The sequence below is a fragment of the Chrysemys picta genome, chromosome 15, assembly GCF_011386835.1.
Source record: "Chrysemys picta bellii isolate R12L10 chromosome 15, ASM1138683v2, whole genome shotgun sequence".
NCBI classification, from domain to species: domain Eukaryota; kingdom Metazoa; phylum Chordata; order Testudines; family Emydidae; genus Chrysemys; species Chrysemys picta.
The window spans coordinates 31,834,280-31,861,220 of NC_088805.1; the positions used below are offsets into that span (position 1 = coordinate 31,834,280).

The 26,941-nt window shown below is 46.3% G+C and overlaps 1 protein-coding gene across 15 annotated transcripts in view; it reads left to right on the forward strand.

Moving 5' to 3' along the window:
- Positions 1 to 26,941, forward strand: part of MYO18B (myosin XVIIIB) — a 198,265-nt gene that overhangs the window by 41,526 nt on the left and 129,798 nt on the right. For all 15 annotated transcript variants that reach the window (XM_065568882.1, XM_065568889.1, XM_065568886.1 and 12 more), the window contains one exon: positions 4,870 to 5,014. In XM_065568882.1, coding sequence (XP_065424954.1) covers positions 4,870 to 5,014 — 145 coding nt within the window. The remainder of the gene's footprint in view (positions 1 to 4,869; positions 5,015 to 26,941) is intronic.

Here is a 26,941-nt window from a genome sequence, read left to right on the forward strand (position 1 = left end):
GCTGTGGGACGGGCTGGCTGCCATGAGGACGTACCCGTCTGAGACCCCAGGCAAGGACTCGGGGTGGCTCGCCCTTCCTGCTGCTCATGCCATGTCGGCTACATGCTACTTTTAGTGTGACTATGTCTTTTTGAGCGGGGAATCGCCCCTCCAGTCCCAAGTGTAGCCATACCCTTAGTTCACAGCAAGCTGGGGTGTAAACCTACCCCACGCAGTGTCCCTGGGGACCCTGCAGCCCCACACGAAAAGTTCTGTGGTGCCCTCTGATCTACCCGGCTTTGAAATGGGAGAAGCGCACTAGGGAACTGGTAGTGCACAGTTGCAGGGGTCGCTGGTTAGTGCATGGCGGGGTAGATTTACAGCCGGCCTTGCTGTGAACGAAGTGTTTGTGTAGTGTTCTGTAAACATTCCTAGAATAGAATTCTCTCATTCTGCAGGGTGGCCCAAGAAACACACTGATAAAGCAAAGTGATCATTTTCCCATCTTCAGGATTTTTCCTCAAGGATACCCACACCTCTCACTGACTTCAGTGGGTTCTTAGCACCTCTCAAAATTAAATCTATGCTTTTTAATTCATGTACAGCAACCAGGAGCCTTTAAAAAAAAGAGGGTACTGTACTTTCTGTCTCTGTGAAGAGCGTAGGTAGGATTAGCTGCATATAAGGAGAGTAGTTGGATTCTGAAGGGTCTAATAACAGTGATGAAGATTCCTGTATTAAAGAGGTAATGGTGCTGGGTTCAAAGGCATCTGGCCAGTCCCAGGCACTGTCTTAGCACAGCTATGAGTGCTACTGGCTGGAGGACTGAGTAGAGAAGCACAAGGATAAAGACCGGTTTCAGAGTAGCAGCCGTGTTAGTCTGTATCCGCAAAAAGAAGAACAGGAGGACTTGTGGCACCTTAGAGACTAACAAATTTATTAGAGCATAAGCTTTCGTGGACTACAGCCCACTTCTTCGGATGCATATAGAATGGAACATATATTGAGGAGATATATATACACACATACAGAGAGCATAAACAGGTGGGAGTTGTCTTACCACCTCTGAGAGGCCAATTAATTAAGAGAAAAAAAACTTTTGAAGTGATAATCAAGCTAGCCTAGTACAGACAGACAGTTAGATAACAAGTGTGAGAATACTAACAAGGGGAGACAGATTCAATGTCTGTAATGGCTCAGCCATTCCCAGTCCTTATTCAAACCGGAGTTGATTGTGTCTAGTTTGCATATCAATTCTAGCTCAGCAGTTTCTCGTTGGAGTCTGTTTTTGAAGTTTTTCTGTTGTAATATAGCCACCCGCAGGTCTGTCACTGAATGACCAGACAGGTTAAAGTGTTCTCCCACTGGTTTTTGAGTATTTTGATTCCTGATGTCAGATTTGTGTCCATTAATTCTTTTGCGTAGAGACTGTCCGGTTTGGCCAATGTACATGGCAGAGGGGCATTGCTGGCACATGATGGCATATATCACATTGGTAGATGTGCAGGTGAACGAGCCCCTGATGGTATGGCTGATGTGATTAGGTCCTATGATGATGTCACTGGAATAGATATGTGGACAGAGTTGACATCGGGGTTTGTTACAAGGATAGGTTCCTGGGTTAGTGGTTTTGTTCAGTGATGTGTGGTTGCTGGTGAGTATTTGCTTTAGGTTGGGGGGTTGTCTGTAAGCGAGGACAGGTCTGTCTCCCAAGATCTGTGATGCCTAGAACCCCGACCAGGGGTATTCTATTTGCTACCCAAGATCCATAAACCTGGATATCCTGGACGCCCCATCATCTCAGGCATTGGCACCCTAACATCAGGCTTGTCTGGTTATGTAGACTCTCTCCTCAGACCCTACGCTACCAGCACTCCCAGCTATCTTCGAGACACCACTGACTTCCTGAGGAAACTACAATCCATCGGTGATCTTCCAGAAAACACCATCCTGGCCACTATGGACGTAGAAGCCCTCTACACCAATATTCCACACAAAGATGGACTACAAGCTATCAGGAACAGTATCCCTGATAATGTCACAGCTAACCTGGTGGCTGAACTTTGTGATTTTGTCCTCACCCACAACTATTTCACATTTGGGGACAATATATACCTTCAAGTCAGCGGCACTGCTATGGGTACCCGCATGGCCCCACAATATGCCAACATTTTTATGGCTGACTTAGAACAACGCTTCCTTAGCTCTCGTCCCCTAACGCCCCTACTCTACTTGCGCTACATTGATGACATCTTCATCATCTGGACCCATGGAAAAGAAGCCCTTGAGGAATTTCACCATGATTTCAATAATTTCCATCCCACCATCAACCTCAGCCTAGATCAATCCACACAAGCGGTCCATTTCCTGGACACTACTGTGCTAATAAGCGATGGTCACATAAATACCACCCTATACCGGAAACCTACTGACCGCTACACTTACCTACATGCCTCCAGCTTCCATCCAGGACACACCACACGATCCATTGTCTACAGCCAAGCTCTAAGATATAACCGCATTTGCTCCAATCCCTCGGATAGAGACAAGCACCTACAAGATCTCTATCAAGCATTCTTAAAACTACAATACCCACCTGCTGAAGTGAAAAAACAGATTGACAGAGCCAGACGAGTACCCAGAAGTCACCTCCTACAAGACAGGCCCAACAAAGAAAATAACAGAACACCACTAGCTGTCACCTTCAGCCCCCAACTAAAACCTCTCCAGCGCATCATCAGAGATCTACAACCTATCCTGAAAGATGATCCTTTACTCTCACAGATCTTGGGAGACAGACCTGTCCTCGCTTACAGACAACCCCCCAACCTAAAGCAAATACTCACCAGCAACCACACATCACTGAACAAAACCACTAACCCAGGAACCTATCCTTGTAACAAACCCCGATGTCAACTCTGTCCACATATCTATTCCAGTGACATCATCATAGGACCTAATCACATCAGCCATACCATCAGGGGCTCGTTCACCTGCACATCTACCAATGTGATATATGCCATCATGTGCCAGCAATGCCCCTCTGCCATGTACATTGGCCAAACCGGACAGTCTCTACGCAAAAGAATTAATGGACACAAATCTGACATCAGGAATCAAAATACTCAAAAACCAGTGGGAGAACACTTTAACCTGTCTGGTCATTCAGTGACAGACCTGCGGGTGGCTATATTACAACAGAAAAACTTCAAAAACAGACTCCAACGAGAAACTGCTGAGCTAGAATTGATATGCAAACTAGACACAATCAACTCCGGTTTGAATAAGGACTGGGAATGGCTGAGCCATTACAGACATTGAATCTGTCTCCCCTTGTTAGTATTCTCACACTTGTTATCTAACTGTCTGTCTGTACTAGGCTAGCTTGATTATCACTTCAAAAGTTTTTTTTCTCTTAATTAATTGGCCTCTCAGAGGTGGTAAGACAACTCCCACCTGTTTATGCTCTCTGTATGTGTGTATATATATCTCCTCAATATATGTTCCATTCTATATGCATCCGAAGAAGTGGGCTGTAGTCCACGAAAGCTTATGCTCTAATAAATTTGTTAGTCTCTAAGGTGCCACAAGTCCTCCTGTTCTTCTTTTTAAGGATAAAGACCCTAGAGCTCCACTCCCCTGAGCAGCAGAAGTGCCTTTTGGAGTCCAGATCTGGATCTGACACTTGTAACTGTTTTCTCACTCTCCTGCTGTGATGGACTGCAGGAAACCCCGGCTGAGGACCATCCTGGTCTTTGGTGGGGGGCTAGAATTCAGATTCAGAACTGACCTGTGCAGCACAGCCCTCTCCGAGGCAGATGGGAATGTTTGGCAATGCCTCCCCACAAAACATGCTGCATGTGCTTTCCCGTGCTCTGAACATTAGCAAACTGACAGTGCAGCGGTGAAGCCAGCCAGCCCAGTGCTACCAGGGCCTCTACTACACGCCTAGTGTTCGAGGTGCCAGCTTGAATCTGCAAAGACATGTTCATACTCTAGGGGGAATCACTAACATGCTGAGCTTGGTGCTTGCGGCAAAGTTCCAGTCAAACTCTCCTGCCCAGTTTGCTCTGTGTTTGGCAGCAGAGCCAGGCTGAGGTGAAGACCAAAATGACAATAAAATCCAACTTGCCCTGGGGTTGCCACCGTTCCTGCCTGTACCTCCTGAACTGAATGCGACGTGACAGCCCAAGGCATGACTAAATGTGCACTCGCATTAGCAGGCAAAGTGCTGGGTTCATGAGACCTCCTTCAGCCTGGGAAGGAGAATCAGCGCGAGCTCCTTCGGCATCAGGGCAGGTTTACTCGGATGGCATCTCTACACATACCAGGCTAATTGTGATCTTTAGGGCTTGTCAAAACTCGGAATCTCCACGTTGAAACTGGTTTTCATTCGGATTCAGAATGAAATCAAAACATTTCAAAATGTCCCCAAAATTTCTTTTTGGATCAATTGATACATTTTGTTTAGATAAAATGGAAATGTTTTGTTCCAATTCTAACTTTTAAAATATTTATATTATAGTTTATAATATTTATCAAATACATTTTGAAATGGAAAGTCATTTCAAAGTGAAAAATCAAAATGCTATCTCACAACCTTATCAAAATGCTTTTTTTCAATTTTTTTTTGTCCCAGAACAAAATTTTCTCCAAAACATCACGTTCCCATGAAAAGCTTCAGTTAGGACATTTTCTGAAGGAAAAATGTTTGGCTGGGAAATGTTCGAGCATCGCTAGTAATTTTCCACCATTTCCTCTCTTGGCATCTTGGTGCCCTTTTTAATTTCCCACCAAGGTTGAGTCTGAGTATTTGTGTTTTCAAGACTCCCCTGCTCTAGCTTTAGAGACAATTAAGTTTCTCTTGTTGTTTCTTTTCCCTCCTTTTAGACTGAAGAGAAGCAGAAGGCTTCTGTGGCATTTGCCCAGCTTCAAACTGCTATGGGGACTTTGGGAATCATGGTGGATGAGCAAACTGCGATTTGGCGTGTGTTAGCAGGGATCTATCACCTGGGAGCTGCAGGGGCATGTAAAGGTAAAGGAGTGCTTGCACCTCTCATCTTCCTTGTTTTCCTACAACTCTTACCAGGCTGTTACTTGTGCAGGGGGAAGAGGAGGGGGAAGGCAGCCCAGATGGATACAAAATTTGACCTGAGAGAAAAAGTTGTAATTCGATTGCGTTGTCCACGCTTTAAAGTCTAACTAGATTTCAGTTATTTCCTCCTCTGCTTCTGTGTGCTGGTCTTTCTGTGGGTTTCCTGCTTTTTAATGCTGAGGTCACAATGACAGGAATGCAAAGTGGAGGTGGGAGTTCTGTCACCTGAACTGAGACAGACTGAAGCTCTCAGGTTACATGATCATCCTGCCATCTCCCTGACTTCATTGGCTACCAGGGGGTTGAACAGGTGTTACTGTCTCAAAGTAAAGAAATAATGGGCTACTGGCTTGGCCGGGGTGATAAGCTCAACACAAACTGAATGCTACAGATACTAGATAACAAAGGCATTTCTCTTGTAGATATCCATAGCAACTCCTAGATAACAGTGCCCTCAGCCCCATTGTGGTGTTAGTCGGCAGGTTTTGGTACAGGGCCCAACTCTCCCCTCACGCAGTTTAAATCCATGGCATTATGCTGGTGTACAACTTGTGTGAGTGAAGAGTCAGGCCTACAGAGTCCATCATATTGTGTCCTGGGTTTAGAGACTTTATGTTCTGGATTGTAGTATATAGGCTATACCGTAGACAGTTACTTCTATTCCCATCATTCATCCCTTTCCTAGGCATGTTCAAAAGTACACTTTACTTTTCACCAGAAACATGCCATTCCCAAAGCAATGGGAGTACGAAATATGTGCTGCCTTCTATTACAAACTTGTGACATGCACAGAACGAAGAGCCCAAGTTCTCAGCTGCTGTGAATCAGAATAGCCCCACTGAAGTTCAATACTGGGGTCAATGGAGTGACACAGATTTACATCAGCTGAGGACTTGACCCATATATCTCCAGCAGTTTGCCACATCACATGACTTAAGCATTCAGGAAGTAACACCTACTAGGAAGCCTTTGCCACTGGTTCATCATTCGTGGGAGTTCCTTGTTAATTATTTGGGACCTGAATGTTGATTGTGGGGCAGGGGAGGGGAAGACACAAAGAAAGGCATTAGTGAGGCCTCACCTGGAGTATTGTGTCCAGTTTTGGGCCCCACACTACAAGAAGGACGTGGAAAAATCGGAAAGAGTCCAGCGGAGGGCAACAGAAATGATTAGGGGACTGGAGCACATGATTTATGAGGAGAGGCTGAGGGAACTGGGATTATTTAGTCTGCAGAAGAGAAGAATGAGGGGGGATTTGATAGGTGCTTTCAACTGCCTGAAAGGGTGTTCCAAAGAGGATGGATCTAGACTGTTCTCAGTGGTACCTGATGACAGAACAAGGAGTAATGGTCTCAAGTTGCAGTGGGGGAAGTTTAAGTTGGATAATAGGAAAAACTTTTTCACTAGGAGGGTGGTGAAGCACTGGAATGGGTTACCTAGGGAGGTAGGGTGACCAGATGTCCTGATTTTATAGGGATAGTCCCAATTTTGGGGTGTTTTTCTTATATAGGCTCCTATTACCCCCCACCCTCTGTCCCGATTTTTCACATTTGCTGTCTGGTCACCCTATATGGAGGTGGTGGAATCTCCATCCTTAGCGGTTTTTAAGGTCAGGCTTGACAAAGCCCTGGCTGGGATGATTTAGTTGGGGATTGTGCAGGGGGTTGGACTAGATACCGCCTGAGGTCACTTCCCACCCTGATAGTCTATGATTCTAAGGCTACTGGAGGAATTCTCTGGAATGTGTTAGTTCCTTATACACCCTACCAAACACAACCATCAGTATCATCAAGTGGTCCAGAGAAATCCCATTTATTTCTCACATCCGGGTTTTGCCAGACCCACCCATTATACTAATCCCACTGCCTCCTGTCTCCCTTCCGGTGTTCTGCCATGTTTGGGAGGATCGGTATACATGTATGGAAATGAATTGTCTTTATTGAGCTTGTTCACATTGATGGCCCTTGTCTTTGACAAGGAAGTTCGTTGTTACGCCTCACCCCAAATTGCCGTGTCTGTCATTCTTTAGCATTTTACCAGTGCTCCAGGTAGAGAAGAGGCACGGTCACTGAAGGAATTATCCATCCTAGTTTGTAGTATCTTACGGTGGTTGTGTGGAGCTGCAGGTTCAGTTAGCAATTATTTTAGCTTCTCTAGAATGTCTCGTGTAATTGAATTATAACGGTAACAGTCTGAAGGAAGATTATAAAGACATCATTACTACTTGAAAACAGAAATTGTCTTTTCCCTAATGAAGTATTTAAGCTGTGTTCTAACCTATTCTAGAGACAGCCACACATGATTTACACACTTCAGTTTATAGGGGCTTAATAATGGGTTGCTTTAAAATCAGCCATAGGCATCAGTAGAAGTCTCTGCAACATATCATAACACATCCCATGGTAATTTATGCCATTCATCATTTATTAATTATTTTAAATGGATGAACTTTTTCATCTGAAGTGTGTTCTCTCTCCCTCTCCCCACTCCTTTCCCACTTGGTAAATCTGTTAGCTCTATTTCTCTACAGTGTAGCAAAGTCTAGTCAGCAAGGACACGTGTCTGACATTGATTTGAGCTCTACCGGTCCTTTGGGACTAGGTTCCTCCAGCCTCAGAGTTTCCAGCAAAAGGCAAAATTGGAAACAGTGAACCCTCATTTAAAAACGAAAGAACTTAAGCACAAAGCTACACAGGCAGATAGGTGCCAGCACTGCCCAGGGAGTAGGAGACTGATAGAAACATTACAGTCTCACTGTACTAGAGTTGACCAATGGTCCATCTAGCACTGTATCTTGTCTCTGCTTCAGAGGAAGCTTCTCCCTAACCCTGGGGAGCTCGTGGATGAAGTATACACTGAACCTTGAGGGTTTATATCACTTTCACCTTTAGAGTCTTCTAAAGAAATGGTGGGTGGCCTCTTACTGTTCAGCTAATTGGCTGCTCCTGAAGACATGTTTAAAAAATGCTCCCCATCCATTCACAGTAACAGCTGTAGAGTATGGAGGGGTGCATTCCTTCTTTTAATCAAGTGATTATTGTTTGGGAAGGGGGAAGGGAAGGTTTGCAACTGTCAGGGTCTTGGGGGATACTCACCCTGACTTTTTTAGAATGCTCTCAATTTGGAATTGAAAATCGCCTAATGCAAACACAGGAGACTCAGAATGGCCTCGTCTTCCACTTCAGTTCTTGAGGGTCACAGCTCTTGAGCCAACTACGCATCCGTGTCAGAATATGCAGAGCAGTATATCTACTTTATGAAGGTGGGAAAGGCTTTAAAAATTCCCTCCTATCATAACTGGAGTTGATTTACTCAAACGTATTGAACTTTCAGCAGGGGCCTTTTGTCCCCTGTCCTGTGAGTCAGTTTAAGGTCAAGGGTCTCCTGAGTTGGAAAAATCTTGTAACTACTTGGGCAAGAATTGGAGTATTTAATAACGGGCCCAGACAGGGCTTGTGACTGCTCACAGAAGTGACTCAGCTACAGGATTAAAAACCAGAGCATGTCTCAGCTCCACTCACTCTGGTATCGATTCCTCTGTCATGTGTCAACAAAAGGAGAGAAATGAAAGGAAATGTGGATAAAAAATGGATCAAAGCCTGTTGGAGGAGGAGTCTCTGAGGGGCACTCTTTTAATGTGGTTAAACCTGTCACCCTGATAGCCATCTCTTCCCTCCCCCTTCTCATGAACTTTGAAGTTATGTGTTCAAAACCCTTTGCTTTTGGAAACGTCACCAAAGAGAGCTCATCCCTGCCTTTTTCCTTCACGTTCGTCAGCGCAGCCAGACACTGCAGCCCCGTGGAACAGCAGCAGCAGCCTCCCTTATCTCCGAAACAAAGGCACTTAACTTGTGGCACACACTGTATTCACCCAGGGGGATGCGAGGTACAGCATTTTCTTTGCAGATTGTCACAAATTCGGTTTGCCCAGGAATAGACAAGTGGCATCTATTGCTGGTTGAGAATGAGAAACTAGTTTGTAGCTCTAAAGACAACAAAAAACGTAGGATTTCAAAAGCCTGAGCCATTTGGTGTCAGCTCTTTTTTTGCCTTTGAAATGTTGTGACATTCCCTTTGTGGGAAACAAGAATGACATCCAGAGGCCAGCAGGCCTCCCGGGAGCCCATTCACCTAAGCATTTTCAATCTCCTTTGTGAGTCCCAGTCTCTTACATGCTTTCCTGTATTCATTAGTGTTTTAACCTGGAAGGAGGTTTCAGGTGCAGTTGGAGGTCTGGAGTCAGCCCATTCTCAGTCTGTCTGTTTTGCTGACTGGTATAAAAATCACAGCGCTGATGTACTCCAAGCTAGGGCTTCCCACATCTTAGCATCAATAATCATGGCTGCGTTTCCGTGAGCTGTCTCTGAGGGGAAATATTTCTTGAGGTATTTCTGTCCCTGCTGCAGTATACTGGGGATGTGCATTGTTCTCTACCCTGGGCGCTCTCTATCTCCCTGGGGTGCTGAGGGTGCTCATCTCTAGCACTCTTAAAGCTGCATCCTTTGTGGTTGCTAAGCATGGAATTTAAATTTCAGGAGCTGAAGAAAGGGATTAGGGAGCCCATCTGAGGCAGGGATTATTAGGTGGCATTATGCAGAGCCAGTCCATTTTCAGTTTCTCTGCCAGATTCCATGGCCTTGGTTGGCGTCTGTAACAGGGTGTTCTGGTTCTTTGTGGGCAGAGGCCTAGGGCCAGCCCAGCCTGTTCATTCATTAAAAGCCGTTAAGGCGGGGACAGGAGTTCTCTATAAAGAGTGGGGCTGTCATTAAGGTGCAGGGAAGAGGCGTTTCCCTGGAGTGACTGCCTGGGTCCCCTTGGGAGGGGAGCATTGGGAACCTGCTGGGGGGAAGGGGCTACAGCTCTGGGAGGCAGGGCTCAGTCTAAGGAATCCTGCAGATCCCGGGAGAAGGAGCAAAACGCATGCAGAAGGGGTGTCCAGGAAAGGAGCTGGATCAATGTCTTCCTGTGGTTAGTAAGGACACAGAGAGCCCATTGCTGAAGATCAGCATGGAAAGGACTGGAGTAAATGACCCAAGTTTTTCCAGCAGACTGATCCTGTTTGAGAATGCTGCCCCGGTTGCTCCCACCACCTCCCCTTTAGACAAGTGAGCTGGCACAGTTCTGCATGGGACAGAACATTACTGGACACCTGGAAGGAAAGTCTCTGCATCTGTCTTTTCAGGGTGTTTGTTCATTTTTTTAAAATATTAAGAAAAGTGATTGTTATGCCTGGAACATCCTGTCGTGGCAGGACTTTGCTACAGGTTTACTTTTTAGACTTTGATAGGAGCAGTTTATTTTCAGAGGAGTATATTCTGCACAGAATTGCCCTCCACTGAAGTAAGCAAGGCATTATGGACTGCTGTTTGATCTCTTCCTTTCTATGAATGCTTTGAGAACATCCCCAGACATCCATGCCTGGCACATGTCAGTTAACAGAGTGTATTTCACGCTTTGTTCTGGGAGAGCTGGAAACTGTCCAATGCCATCCTGCACGTCAAGTGCAGCTCTGTCTGGAAAAGTGATGAACATTTCCACTTTGTTACTGCCCTCGCCTGCTTTCTGCAGTTACTCTGGGTCATAGCCGCATGGTTTCACGAGAAAACATTTCTACCACCAGCCCTGTAGAACTCAGTGGGGGAAGGGTGAGCTGGTTTCCACACCTTCTTGTGTATCACAGAGAATATTGCCAGTAAAATTCTGCTCCCAGAACTATCTATTGGACATGAGGAGGAGGATGTGCAAATCGGGAGGAACCAATGTGGTTTTCAGGTACTGAGATTGGAGGTGCCCGTAATTAGAAAAATCTTGCTTTGTCTGATCCAGGGGTGTTGGGATTTCCACCAAAGTGCTGTGGAAGTGGGACTTCAGGGCTCAGAATTGTATCTGCATCTTAGTAGCAGTCTGGGTCTTGAACCAAACTGTTTTTGTGCTATTTTCATCAGGGGAAGGGAAAGGAAACCTGTGATTAGTTCCCCTGAATACATCTATTGGAGGTACAGTCCTAGATTATATATTGAAATCTAGGCTTTAGATTAGCTACCTAGGTACTTACTTATTGCCCTAGTCTGATTGCTGTAGTATCTGAACATCTCCTGTTGGAGGCAGGGAAGGATTATTATCCCCATTTTACAATTGGGAAACTGAGGCACAAAGAGATTATGTGACTTGCTCCAGGCCACACTGGAGGCATGATACAGAGCCCCCGTGCCTGGATCCATTGTTGTGAAATAATCTCTCAGATGCCTATAGGGAGAAGTGACTGGCAGTGAAAATGAGCTATAGAAACCCCATCTGAATACCTCTTTTAGCTTTTTAAAATGGAAAGTTTCCAGAATCGCTCAGAGCCATTTAGATGAGTAGGGTAATGGGGATGTCAATCAGAATGTGAGAATGAGGGCAGCTCGCAGAATCAGGCAGGCGCTAATTACCCAATTTCCTGTGAGCACGAATGCCAATCAGGAATGGCCCAGTCTGACTTATCTCATCCTCACTAGTAGTAAGAAAATCCTTAAACCTGCATTACAGCTGCTGTTTTATGGCCGCGGAGATGTAGCGACCTTTCAATAATTGATGTGGAAATGACACTTTCTTAATTCCACCAAGGCTCAAAACCCACATTGACCCAAATTGTTCATTATTGTGGGTTGCTAAAAGGATGAAGTCTCCTGAATTATCACTGGCTCAGAGGCTGCCTTTTGTGATAAATGCAATATCAGATGTATCCCTACGAGGGTGGCAAGGGAAGAAATCCAGCATGTTTTGGTGTCATCTTTAGCATGTTTCAGAACGTTTATCGTTGTCCCGGCTAAAGTCCGGCACTGGCTGACATGGGAGGGAATCTCTAAAGGAAGCAAGAGCCCAGTGTGTGAGAGGCTGGGTTTTGCGTGTAACTCCATAAGGCTTTACACAGGGGCAATTCTTCCCCTCCCAATGTTTTCAAAGAAATGCTTAAGGTTTAAAATCTTGCTTTAAAAACATTTTTAATCCTGTTTGCTGAAAAGCCAGTGCCAGGCTCCTTCTCTGCCAGCTGAATTTGAGGAAAGGGAGAGGAGATCCGCTGACTTGCTAGGAACCATGAATAATCTCTAGCTTCCTCTGACTCCCTGAGCTTCTTGCACAAGCGCCAGGGTGTTGCGTAGGGCCCAGATCAGACCAGTTCTGGAGTGGAGAGGCAGATTAGGGTCCTCAGGTCCAACCACACCCAGCCTTGCTGGTTTGATTTTGGCTCAGATGCAGCCCCAGTGGGCAGAAGTCCTGTGGGGTCAGGCAGCTGATACAGTGAGATTTTTTTTTCTTTTATCGAAGTCAAAATCTTTATAGACCAGCAGGAGCGTTTTCATCACCATCAAGATCCATCAGCCTTCAGTTGTAGGAAGGTGGGTTTTTTTTGTTTTGTTTTGTTTTTGTAGAGCTTGCTCTCCTGATGGTGATGCTAGAACATTAACATTTGGCTCAGCTAAATCATATTCTGCTGTGTCTCACCCCATTGCAACATCAGTGAAAAGGCTAGCTACCTCTCTGGCTGGGGAAGGGTTCTCCTGGCTTCCTTGCATCATTCATGAAGATGCTGCTTTGATAAATTCCATCTAGGCCTGCTGTTTGAATCTATGAATCTCTCCATAAGTTCTAACATATTCCTCTCTTCAGCACCAGGGCTTTCTTCCTTATGTTCTTTAAAGGGACAAGATGCAGTGAGATCATTCCTGTCTTATACGTCGCATGCGCTGAAATAACAAATCCACTCAGGCTTCATGGGAAAGGCCTTAAAAACCACCTGAGAACAATCTTAGTGGATTTGTGGAAACCTGCCGAGTGCAGTGCTGAAAGGAAGGGGGTTCTGAGTTTCCATTTGTTTGTTCATCTTGGAGCCAGGTTTAATTTGGCAGGGGGAATGTGCCAGGAGAGAGGATTTGTCCCCTGGCAGCACAAAGCCAGCAAAGCCTCAAGAGGCCGAGGTTGCTGTGGGGTGTTTCGGAATGTAATAGCTCTCTTGGCGCTGCCCTGACGAGTGATGATAAACACCTGGTTTGTGGTGATTGCCACATGAAGAGTCCTGGAGACAGGGTGGGCAGCAGCATTTCCTCCGGCATCAAATGATCGGTCACTAAGTCACAAGTGACATGAGTTTTATGTTCTCAGCCCTTGTCTCTAATGGATATTTGTCCCTATCACAAAAGCCATGTGGTCTGCCTGGCCCGTTAGCACCTTGGCAGAACTGTGTGGAGCAAAGAGCATCACTGGGTTTTAGGTTTTTCGTGGCAATCCCGAATCTCAGCTTGGATTAGTGGAAAGGTTTGCTGAGGTATGTGAACCTGGGCCTCATTCCAGGTCAAACGTGCACTGCCTTTCCCACCTGTGGCAGAGGTAGAGTTGTTTGTTTAAGATATTGAGGGGGAACCATGCAAAACTCCAGGACTTGGGTGGAGTTTGTGCTTTGAGTCATTTGAAACATAAAGTCCAACTCAGGCGGTGGAAACCCATATAAACAAAAGCCAAAATACAAATATGGGCCAGAAACCTCGGTTAGACAATAGCTATAGATTGGACAAAGGGTTTTATTTGAACCTGCCACCCTGAGTGCCCTTATTCTGCCCTTCCTGCCATCCAGAGAGAGGGCATCTGGAGACAGTGTCCCTGCGGGGAGCACACGGCATTGCTGTAGGGAGTGGGTCTCTCACATTCCTCTGCTGTATTTGCACTGAGAGCGGGTATTGGTTATACCTGAACCTCTCCTAAGGGGGCACCTTAGTGTTTCAGAGCCATGAGAACAAAAGCAGAGAAGTACAGGAGCAATTGGAGAATTGACAAATCTGCTGGTTTGCAAATAGCTCTGAAAGATTAGAGCTCACTCAAGCCCTGGACTGGTGTTTACTGATCAGATCTGTACTCGTCCGATGTATTCTCTTCTGGGTGAGAAATAGATCAAAGCTGCAAACCAGCGAGTGTTCAGGAAGGGAATGCGGCTGGAAGCTCCCACTGCCCTCAGCTACCTCTGCTGGCATGGCTCTTGAAAGCCTCTGGCTGTGACTTAAAGCATCTCCCCCGCTGAGACCTCATGCAAAAGGGGGGGTGGGGCTGACAACAGCCCCACCTGCCCTCCTTCGCAGTGCCCCTCCCCCCCCCAGGTATGGAATACTCTGTGGGTCAGACTGTGGCCACACCGTGGCCGATGCAGCTCTGTGCTCTTCCTTGAGTCCCCTGCACTGTGCTGTTCCTTCCTGAAAGGGGCGGGGAAGGGGAAAGAAGAGCCGATGCTCCCCTCACCTCTCTGCGGGCTGGAGCAGCAGGGGTGCTCCTCAGGAGATGAGGCCCAGTAGGGCTGGTGTAGCTGCATCGCCCAGCTCCCGTAAGGTCTGTCACTTTGCCACAATGTCGCCCGACATGAATATTTTTTCCCAATCCAAATGACATCGTTGGTCGCCCCGGCTTGGCCAGGCCTGAGGATTCCCACAGAATGCGTTCTCATTTCCTGGGCTGTTGTAGCCCGTGCGGTGAGCGCTACTCCTGACCCTCGGCTTCCTCGGCTTTCTCCTTGTCTCTGAAAGACTTTAGCTGCCTTTCCTTCATCCATTGCCCTTCAGTCCCACAGCCTGGCCGTTACTATTGCCAAGGCACTGGCGGTGCGGAGGGGTCTGACTCCAGAGGCTTGTTACTATGGACATTGTTTCTCCTTCCTGTGATTGTTTTTCATTGTTATCGTGGCTCCTCAGCTGGGGCAAGCTGTCTCTCCTCGCCCGGAGACTTGGCACTATCTGTCCAGCGCTCTGACATCTTCATTACAAACCGGCCGCAAAATGCAGCCAGAATGGCAGATTTCTTTAATCAGGCCATTACAGGGCTCTTCCCACTGTTATCCATACGCGTTAATGGGTCGTACATTAGCCAAGGGGTCAACAGAGGATAGGCTGCGGAACTGAGTGGAAGACAAATAAATTACACATCCAAGCAGGGATCAACCCTCCCGGTCCTCCCCTGCCCGCCCAACGCCATGGAAATGGGCATCTGGGTTAGTCCCATTCTCAGTAACAAACAGAAACATTATTATAAAATCAGTGGAGAAAAGGGGCCGAGGTGACAAAGTGGCTCAGCTTGGCCCGGTGGCTGAACTCTCCTTTCACAGCGCGGCGGCGTCCTACAGCCTAGATGAGTGGGATGGACAGTGAGAGAGACATTGTACTAATTAGCTGGGGGGTTGAAACATAGCGAGTGCCCCTTACAGGCTGCAGGTCCCTCTTCATGTCCTGTGCTGTTTAGAATGAAATGACCCCGGGGACTGCCGGTCCCACTCTAGCCGTGAGTACAGAAGCAGAATAGTAAAATAAACCCACCCCTCCCCAGGAGCCATCCTATCTCTGCTCCATCCCCAAGTTCCTGAGATGGGCATCGCAGTCTGGCCTGTGAGCTACCAGAGTCCATCTCCCAGACCACGGGAGTGGAGTGGGTTCCAGGGTCAAGGCCCCCACCCCGTAAATGCTGGGCCAGCACCTCCCTCTCTCCTCTGTGGAGGATGCTCCATCTCAAGCCCCTCTGTGGACTCTATCCATGGATTATGGCACAGGGAGGAAAGCGTCTCTCATATAACCAACTCCTGGGTTTCCTCATGGCAGCCTGGGCAGGTCCTGGAGCACGGGCGGGAGTCGCTCTTGGTATGAAACGCCACTTAATGAGCAGCAGCTGCAGCCCTCGGTTTCTGGGTGGTCTCAAGGTGCAGCACAGAGATCCCAGCTCAAGGGGGCAAGCCCCCTGAATCAGCAAGAAAAGGTTGCACCATTCTTAACCGGCACTGCCGAGTGAAGGGCTCTTGGGCACAGTAGCTGCCTGGCCTTCCAGCAGCAGTGCGGGGTCTGACAGTGTCCCCCACGCTGCACGCCTGTGCCACGAAGCCAAGGGCCGTCCCACCCCCGAGTCAGGGGCACTGATATAAGACCTGGTGACTGCTCTGGCTGCTTCTCCCAACTCACCGTTACCTGAGTCTCATCTGGATTGAGCCCCCTCCAAGTGCCAAGCTCACTAGACGCGGGTTACACAGTCTGCTGGACCCGGCCATGTCCCCTCACTGCTCCTCCCAGCATCCTCCTCTAGGGAAGGTGGCAAAGCAGCCCCCCCTTGACACCTAAAAGCAGAGGGGCGATTGCCCAGTTACCCTCTGAGCCCTCTCAGAACCAGAAGTTTTATTGGCATGAATGGCCGGCCAGGGGAGAGTGAGTGAAGCAGCTTATTCCACACAGGGGCTGATAAAACCTCCACCACTCCCCTGCCACACTCTGGTGTTACTTGTCTGTTCAGTTACTGTTTTATGCAACATTCTTTGCAATGGCATCTAAGTGCAGCCAGCACAACGAATGCAGCAACCCATGAACAATCGCAGAGGAAACCGGTGGAAATGTACAAACGATGGCCCTTTCTATGCAGGCAAAACTATGTGTTTTCCACATACATACCAGTTCGCTTCATGAACACTCCTCCCCCTAACGCCTCACATACATGAGTTATCACCTTTAAGATCGTCTGAGCTGGCCATGGGCGCAGCCTTGCTGGATGCTCAGGGGAGTTTCAGTCAAGTTAAGCCAACTTGATTGGAATAGACACCGTTTCTGCCCATAGGCCAGATAATCAAAAGCCTTCAGAGTCCAGCATGCAGTGCATGGTGCCCGAGGTGCCCTGATGCAGGGCTCTGGAAGGCTGCTGGGTGTGGGGAGGGTGACTCACGCAGGCAGCAGTGTCTGCTGGGAATGTCATACTGCTTCTGCGGTGCATATGCACACGCTTTTGCTGGCCTGGTACAGCCAAGCCCCAGCGACCAGAATTCCATTTATCGAGACTCTGGTCCTCGCCGTTCCTTTTCAGATATGTCTCCTGCCCTCGCTTTCCCTCGTCCACATAGTGAGCCAGATCTCCAGCTGGCGTAAATCGGCGTTGAATTTAATAGGGCTGTGGTGATTTACACCAGCTGGGGATCTGGCCCTGTTAATGTCAGTGGAGTTGTGGCTGATTTGCACCAGCTGGGTATGTGGCCCCTTTGCATCCCATCCCTATAACATCATAGAATCATAGGACTGGAAGGGACCTCAAGAGGTCATCTAGGCCAGTCCCCTGCACTCATGGCAGGTCTAATTATCTAGACCATCCCTGACAGGTGTTTGTCTAACCTGCTCTTAAAAATCTCCAATGATGGAGATTCCACAACCTCCCTAGGCAATTTATTCCAGCGCTTAACCACTCTGACTGGATGTTTTTCCTAATGTCCAACTTAAACCTCTCTTGTTGCAATTTAAGCCCATTGCTTCTTGTCTTAATTTTATGTACTTGTGTGGATGGGGGGGAGTGGTAGATGTGGTATATCTTGACTTTAGTAAGGCTTTTGATGCTATCTCACATGACTGTCTCATAAACAAACTAGGGAAATACATCCTAGATGGAGCTGCTGTAAGGTGGGTGCATAAATGGTTGGAAAACAGTAGTTATTAGTGGTTCATAGTCAAGCTGAAGGGCATATCGAGTGGGGTCCTGCACGGATCCATTCTGGATCTGGTTCTATTCAATATCGTCATCAGTGATTTGATAATAGTATAGACAGTACACTTCTAAAGTTTGCTGACAATACCAAGGTAGGAGGGGTTGCAAGTGCAAGTGAAATTCAATAAGGACAAATGCAACGTTCTCTACTTAAAAAGGAACAATCAGTTACACACATACAAAATGGGAAATGACTACCTAGGAAGGGGTACTGCGGAAAGGGGTCTGGGGGTCATAGTGGATCACAAGCTAAATATGAGTCAACAGTGTAACACTGTTGCAAAGAAAAGGGAACATCATTCTGGGATGTATTAGCAGGAGTGTTGTGAGCAAGGCATGAGAAGTAATTCTTCCGCTCTACTCTGCACTGATATGGCCTCAACTGGAGTATTGTGTCCAGTTCTGGGTGCCATCTTTCAGGAAAAATGTGGACTAATTGGAAAAAGTCCAGAGAAGAGCAACAAAAATGATGAAAGGTCTAGAAAACATGACCCGTGGAAGATGATTGAAAAAACTGGGTTTGTTTAGTCTGCAGAAGAGAAATAGTACAGTAGTCTGCCTGACCTTCCCTAGGTATGGGGAATTAAGGAAAAGTTATGTACACAAAGCAGATGTTTCACTGGGCAGCAGCTTCTCAGAGCTCTCCCTGCTTTCTTGGTTCTCAGTGGGATTCCCATCTCCCACTTGCTGTCTCTGCTCTTAATTAGGCTGCATTTCCTCTAATAGACTGGTAGCGAGGTGTTTGGTTCCCCAAGCACGTTCTCATTTCCCTTAATTGTTTCCCACATGCACTGATTAGAGTGGAAATGTGAGGCGTGCATGTTCGTGACTAACTCCTGATGTCTCAGGGCTCTTAATTAACAATTATTAAGTCAATACATTGTTGGTGGGGTGAACTGCAGGAACTGCAGGGGGTATAAGGCAGGTGACTGGGAAGGCTGGTGTTTTCACCACTGAACAAAGTGATGCAGCTCTGCGTACTTCCTTCTGATGCAATTATCCGCTTCCCTCACAGGCACACCAAGTACAGCTTGAAATACCCAATTGCTGCCCACCATTCCCCCCAGCCCGTCCCGGCCAGGCTGCCTATGGAGTTAAGATGAACTCAGTGTATGCAGAGGCTTCTGAGGATGCATGACAGTGAGAGCAGCGAAACAATTGGCTTTAAGACAGCTGTTCTCATCCGTCAAGTGCCCTGTCTAAGGAACAGACGTTGCCTTTGAACTTTCAGTGCTGCTCCATGAGTTTCCACAGGCGATTTGAGCAGCGTAGGGTGTTAAATCAGGCTGACTGGTAGATGCTTGAGGTGCACTCTCTATTAATATCAGCAGAGAGTCCTGTGGCACCTTATAGACTAACAGACGTATAGGAGCATAAGCTTTCGTGGGTGAATACCCACTTCGTCAGATGCATGTCCGAAGAAGTGGGCATTCACCCACGAAAGCTCATGCTCCTATATGTCTGTTAGTCTATAAGGTGCCACAGGACTCTTTGCTGCTTTTACAGATCCAGACTAACACGGCTCCCCCTCTGATACTCTCTATTAATATGTTTCTCTTGGATTTACATCTCAAAATTCCTGCTCTTGTCCCCGGACTGGTCACAGTTTGTTCCATTTTCATTGTCTTCAAGAGTAACTCACCCCTCACCAGCGGCATGAACTGGCAGGTTCCTGCTGTGAGACGAGAATCAGAGCCAGCCTGATTCCAGGGACGTGAAGGAAGAAGGTTGTGAGTAACAAGGATGGTACCACTGGGTTTAGCTTCTTCCAGGAATACGTGGAATGACTTCGCCGCAGTGCTATAGAAACACCACTCTATCAGTGCTCCCAAAACCTGCCCAGATTAGCATCATCGTTTTGCTGCTCCACCATGTGCTGTTAATGCCAGAGCTCAATGCAATGGGGATTTAGCATTAAGGAAAGGTTAAATGTGATGGAATCTTATTAGACAAGTCCCACTTGCATAAGGCAGAAAAAATAACTCCAAGTCCAGTCACCTCTGAATCATCTGGGTTTTCCCCGTAACTTTGCCATATGGCCTTCTAGGTTACCTGGAGACCACTGGGTTATGCTGTTATTACATGACCAAAGAAGTGCCATTCCTGGGATTTAATAATAATAACAACAACTTTTTCAAACAACAGAAACAAACAAAGCTAATGTGAGTCATGGACCTCGATTCTATACTATGGGAATGTCACTTGGCCTGTTCTATGGTATATGGTAGAATTTAATTGCTATTTTACCACTCTGGTGTACACGCTGTGTGTGCGCATGCATGTAAACAAGCATCATACTGACAGTGTCGCTTCCTATTGCCTCTCTTAAATATTAAACAGGCTGAAATCATTACCTTCTACGTGCTGAAGTTCAGATGTTGTACAATAGGTGGATTACATACCAAGGTGACTGCACACTGCTGTTTTTATTTATAATTTATGAAGTGGAAAAAGCCTGCTTAGCACTACACAGAGCAGGCTGAAAATAGAAAGGAAAATTGCTTAACAAATCAATAGGCACAACGCATGGAAAAAAGTACCAAACAAATCAGGATTTCTATGAGGATTTTTTCGTGAATGTTAATTTGCTTATTCAGGATATGTCAATCAAGTAAAGTTGATGTGCCATTTAAGGAATATTTTTCAGTGTGAAAAGTAATAGCAGTATGAAGAGTATCTCAGAAATTATTTAACGTTTATTCAGATATGTTCTTAGAACAGTCTCCAAAGAGAGAATCTGAGGCATGAAGTAGAGAGTAGCTGGTGTATATTAATAACTTAGTAACATTTCCCTAACCTCAAACAATGTGTGCATTATAGAGCAACAGCTTTTATCTCATTTTAATAAGGTTTAGAGTTTTCCCTCTTAGGTAGCTGCAAGATCTTACTTACGAAGCAGCAGAAAGCAGGCCTAGAAAGAAATCCAAATATTTCCAAAGTATCTCACGTGAGGCAGCCATCTTATGTCATGTCAAGATAAACATTGTACTTATCTGTCCTGGGACCAGCACGGCTACAACAACACTGCATACAGTACATCATTGTGCTTATCTGTCCATTTACCCCTTCGTTTCCAGAAGAGGACGCTAAGCAGAACTGCACAGAGTTTGCAGGTTTCAATTTGAAGAGAGATTTATCTGGTGCTTGGCTTGTGAGGGAATGGCTGTGAACAGCCCTCTCATGCTTACTAGGACATTCAAGTCTGATTAACTCAGGCATCCTGGGAAGCAAGTCTTGTATCTTTCAGTGTTGTTATGCAAGGGTGTGTGTGCTAGAAAGGATGTTTGAAAGAGGAACTGAAATATGGAAAGAAGGATGCCTTATGGTTAAGGCACTGCATGTAGAGTTAGAAGACTCGCTTCAATTGAGGAAGTCACGTAGGCCTGATAAAAAGCAACAAAGAGTCCTGTGGCACCTTATAGATCAGGGGTCGGCAACGTTTGGCACATGGCTCGCCAGAGTAACCACCCTAGCGGGCCGGGCCAGTTTATTTACCTGCTGATGCGGCAGGTTCGGCCGATCGCGGCCCCCACTCGCCGCGGTTTGCCGTCCCGGGCCAATGGGGGTGGCGGGAAACTGCGGGCAGCATATCCCTTGGCCCGCGCCGCTTCCTGCTGCCCGCCTTTGGCCCGGGACGGCGAACCGTGGCGAGTGGGGGCCACGATCGGCCGAACCTGCCGCATCAGCAGGTAAATAAACTGGCCCGGCCCGCTAGGGTGCTTACCCTGGCGAGCCACGTGCCGAACATTGCCGACCCCTGTTATAGACTAACAGACGTATTGGAGCATAAGCTTTCGTGGGTGAATACCCACCGCGTCAGATGCATGTAGGCCTGATAGTTAAAGGTATTTAGATGTGTTGCCATTCGGTGTTGCGTAACTGACGTAGCCTAAGTCTCACTGAAAGTCCTTGTCACAGACCCTAGCAAGTGCCCCTTCCTAGTTTGGCTGCGAAGGGAATCCAGCCCTCTGTGTTCTGCACCCCCTGGGCAGAGTTAACATTCTACAGCTTGAACGGAGTCTAGCCACTGCCCCCACACTCAGAGTGCATGCCTTGATGTTTGGAGCTTTATCAGAATCAAAAATAAGTGAGAAAGAAATGTGCACAGAGAAGAATGGAGAGATCCTCTTGACTGTGCTTTGCTAATTGTCCACACTCTATCTTCTACCTGGTCTGAGTCATTCCTTCCCTTTCCTTTTGCATTCACTTTCTGGCCACAGTTTATGGAAAAGCCTAGTCTAATATATCCTTTACAGCAATGATAAGTCCCTGTATCAGGGGGTAGCCGTGTTAGTCTGTATCTACAAAAACAACAAGGAGTCTGGTGGCACCTTAAAGACTAACAGATTTATTTGGGCACAAGCTTTCGTGAGTAAAAACCTCACTTCTTCGGATGCATAGAGTGAAAGTTAATGCCTGTATCTGTAACTTTCACTCTATGCATCCGAAGAAGTGAGGTTTTTACCCACGAAAGCTTATGCCCAAATAAATCTGTTAGTCTTTAAGGTGCCACCAGATTCCTTGTTGTTTTGACTTTGTCCGTCTCTTTCCTTTTCTGTCCATTCCAGCGCATCTTCGCTGTTTTCCTGCCAGCTTGCTGTCACAGACGCATATATATTTGTCAATTCTGAAAGGATGTAGTCTGCATTTTGCCTCCTTATGGATTTTAATCATTAAGATGGAATCACTGTTGTTGCATATAAATAATTGTCATTGAAAATATATGTCAGCTTTATTTGCTGTGGGAGACCACAGCACTATGCCCTCCAGGGCTGTGGGGACTGCAATCATTGTTGAGCTTGAATAAGACAATCCTGAATTTGAAGGGATCGATCGTGAGCTCATCAGCTTACATAAACACATCTGTTAGTTCAGTCTTCTGAAGCTCTTAAACTATGCAAGAAAATGCTATTTTAGCCTTTGCTAGCAGCAACTACTAGATCGTTACAATTGCAATTCAACCCCCCTGTCTTCACTCACTCTGAACTTTTGGAAAATAATTTCCTTTGGGCTTGACATTTTCCTTGCTTAGTCTCTGCCCAAAGGCAGAATCTCTTTGGAGGTTTGAGCCACCTGCACACGTATTGTTGAGTTGCTGTCTATATGGTGCGCTTAAGCAGGATGATGGAATAGATGACCCCTCGAGGCTCTTCAGCCCTACGTTTCTATGATTCCTTGAAATCAATGGGACCACTCGCAGTGCAGAAAGGACATGCCTGAGTCTTTGCAGGATTGAGGCTGTAGTGTGCAGCTGGCTGTGCTGAAGGCAAACGGTGACTTTGCTAGGTTTGAAAATTAGTGGTTTTAAATTAATAGACGTGTGAACCATCGGAAAAAGCCATTAGGAGCACGACCAGTCGGAGAAATCACTTACATCTAGAAGTGTGTAATTACAATGCGCCATTAACTAAGGACCAAATCCTGCAATCCTTACTCAACCCAAACTTCCATTCATGCCAATGGAAATTTTCAAATGATTAAGGAAAAATGCTATACTATTTATTATTTTATTTATTTATTATTGTTATCGCGATCAGAGGTAAAATTAATAGATATAGGGCTCTAAATATAGACAATATTCAGCATATATTCCTATTGTAAGCTCTCTGGGGCAGGGACAGATCAAAGAAAGACAAGATGCTTGGCAGCTAACTGGGGGTGTGGGATTCTTACTAAAAGGGGATGGAGGTTGCTTGGAGAGGTTGGTTACAAGGAGGACTTTAGGGCTAATTAACTTCTCGGTTGGCACACGGACCCATTGGTGTCACTCCGCAATGGGACTGCAATCCCAACCCCTAGCCACTGTGAACATCTGGGCACTGGAATGAGAACCCAAAGGACTGGCTTTAAATGCATTGCCTAAAGCTGAGGGATACCTCAGTAAAACTGCTAACGTCAGAAATAGAGAACACGTCGGTTGCTGTCTTAATAAATGCACAAGATCTACAGTAAGTGGTGGCTATTCAACTAGCTGTGAACTTTAAAAAGCAAATTCTAGTTTTTATGTAGTTTATATATTTTATTTTATTTTTAGCAGTGATGGCCTCCAAGTTCAGCTCCAGATCAGAGGTGACAGGGTTTGGTATCTAGTATTCCAGATCCCTTCCAATGCACCAGCAGAAAGCTTTCTGGGTGGAATTAGCTCCTGCACAGAGGGGCCATCACGAGCCCTGAGTCCCTATTAAGTCCCACTTAAGACCTGAAAATAGAGCTGGGGGTGGGGGACAGAAGTAATTCATAGTCCCAGTGAATGAGGGGATGTCAGGATTCATATGGAATAACGATGATGGCAGTAATGAAATATTAACCCTTGAAATTAAAAACTTTACAAAATAGACAAAGAAGATGCATAAAATGTCTGACTTGGATTTTTGTCAGTTTTGCTGGTCTGCGTCTGACTGGCATAGTTCAAATAGAGGAAGGTCTTTGGTTTCCAGCCAGTATCCTACTCTCCATTGTTCAGATTTCTCTTAAATTATCTGGAAAACAGAATTCAGAACCACACCCACCCCTGTTATTTTTACAACTGCAGTCCTACTCTGTGTGTGTGTTTTTTAAACCCGCCTTGTAACTGGAGCTGGCTGGGTGGCAATAGACAAACCCCACTGAGTCAGAGCATCTTTTGCCAGTTCTCCCAAACCTCCCTGTCAAGGCTGCACTTAGAGCAGGAAACACGTTTTGCTTATTATCAATGCTGAGGGCTCTTCTCCCCAGGAACGCTAGCATTGTCATTGGAAGTGATGCTTAGAGGCCTTCTTGGGCCCTGTTCACCTGGTCATCTTGGTTTGCCTTCCGAGAGATGCTTGTCACATCCTCAGCGGGACTCGGCTTTCAGTGCCATCCGAGAAGCTGGAACTTGGGTTTTATTTTTTGCAAGAGGTGACCATTTTTCTTTAACACGCTTCAGTGCTCATTACAATCTTTGAAAAAGCTTTAAGTAATTAAAACCATTTAAATGAGCTTGTAATTAATAACCAACTGTGGGTCAAAGTCTTCTCCCAGTTAGTTATGCTGATGTAAATCCAGAGTAACGCTGCTGAAATCAGTGGAATGACTTCTGAGTTACACCAGGGCAACTGAGTGCAGACTCTGGCCCTGACAATCCACTGTAGCCAGGTGACTGAGCTAGTCACTGGATTTGCTTGAGCCCATGATCCTTGGCAGAGATTGTCTTACTGATGTTCTAGAATGTGCCCGGCTGATGGCTACGTCCGGCGATGCCAGCCACTGCCCTGGCATTGGATTATGATGCCATGGCAGCTTGGTCCTCTTTGCCTCTCCCAGCCATTGGCTCCTGCTCAATCCTTCCTGAAGAAACTGATCTAATAATTTTTTTTAAAGACTGGCCCAGTTCCTCCCTGGTATAATTCTATTGGTTTCTCCTTGCACTTTCCCCAGGGAGGAATTTGGCATAGCCTACTGCAGTATAAGGTAAATGCACAACTGTCCTCTACTGGACAGAGTTGGACTTGCTCAGCTGTGTGTCATAGATTGTATACTGATCTTATAAAGGAACTTCTTCAGTAACTCAAAGGGAACAGGTCCTGGGCTGGTGGAGGGAGGCCTGAGTCTAATCCCAGCTGTCTCTGTGACATTCCAAGCAGCTACAGTGTGTGGTACAGTGACAGAAAGCAACCTAGGTTGCCACTGGCTTGCTATAGTATCTTCTCTAGCTGATTCCAGGGCCACGTTCCTCCCTAGTCCCCGTGGCAGAGCTCAGCGCTCCCAGTTTGTTCCCGGAGCTCAGTTCCTTGCCACTGAGCTGGGACAGTAACTTGAGTACTGACACGTAAATATGAATAACAAGCAGCCTGCTTTTCTGTAAAAAGCAACGGAGGGGCCTGTGGCACCTTATAGACTAGCAGAGGTATTGGAGCATGAGCTTTTGTGGGTCTTGCGCCTGACGAAGTGGGCATTCACCCACGAAAGCTTATGCTCCAATACGTCTGTTAGTCTATAAGGTGCCACAGGACTCTCTGTTGCTTTTTACAGATCCAGACTAACACGGCTCCCCCTCTGATACCTCAAAAAGACTCTGAAACCTCTGATACCTGCTTTTCTTTAGCATTCCTGTCTGCTGTGCTGAGCTGAGGAAGTTCTGGCACACTTTGCTCCTCGCCAATTCCCTTTCCTCCCACTCTCCCAAGCCTTTTCAAGCTCCACACTTGCCCCCAGCGCAGAGACCTACTTAATCCTTTTAAAACACAAACGCACAAGCAATGATTCTTCCCAGACTGAATGGTGCTGCCCTTTGCAGTTGGCACACATGCCCCTCTGTAGGCACTGGGATTAGATCAAAGAGCAGTGTCTCCGCTAGACGTGAGGCTACAGGGAAAACTGCAGGACGTGCCATAGTCTGGAGGTGGTGCTTCTTTCCAGCATTTCAAATATGCGTGGGTTTGCTGCAGCGCCAACTATAAATACAGGTTCTACAATATAAAGCACTCCGTGGAGGTGAAATTAAGCCTAATTATAGCAATCAGTTTTATTCTACTCTGTATTCTTTATGAATGGGTTCCATCATGTTGTAACTAATTAGCTCTGCCATATTACACCTGAGCAGCAATTTATTTTAAAGTACTTTCTATCGAAAAATCATTTCCAGATCACATGACCTTGCATTTGCAGATTTTTCCCTGTCTTTGTTTAGTGTGCCACTGTTCTAGCCTACGACCATCTGCCCCATTTCTTTTGTTACTTGGTCACCGCTAAAATCTTTACCATTGTTATTTGTGAGTAATTAATGTTTCCGTGGTATTTGTAGTGTTCTCTCCACCGGGTGCAGGGAATAACAAGATAATGGCAATTAGGCAAAAGGTAAAATTATTAATGGTAACCACAGTTTCAAGGTGAAAACAAGAACATTTATTTATAGACTTTACCTGAGCATTCATCACCATAATGTATCTCAAAACATGAATGTGAGGTAGGCAGGCTCTCATTCCATGCTCAGAAAATATTCAGGTCAGAGGGTCGGGATTTTTTTTTTTTTGCCTGTTTTCATCTGGATGAATTCTTTCCAGAACCTTCCCTTAGCATGTGACCGTGTCCATCTTATTCTGAGGTCAGTGAAGGCAGTGGGGTGGGGGTTTGAAAGTTGAATGCGAGGAACAATTTATGTATTCAGGGAAGGGTGAAATCCTTCTTTGCTTGGTGGGGAAAGAGTAAACAGGTCTCACCAGGAGGATGACCCAGGATGTTCTTCCACCCCATTCCACCCTTTCCATGGTAAATGATAGGTTTGCTTTCTGTACCTATGGGTGGACATGGGTTGGGAATGGAAGGCAGTCAGATGCAGCTGCTCGTGATCTTCCGGCTTGTTTTGTGTGATTCTATTGTCTTTTCTCC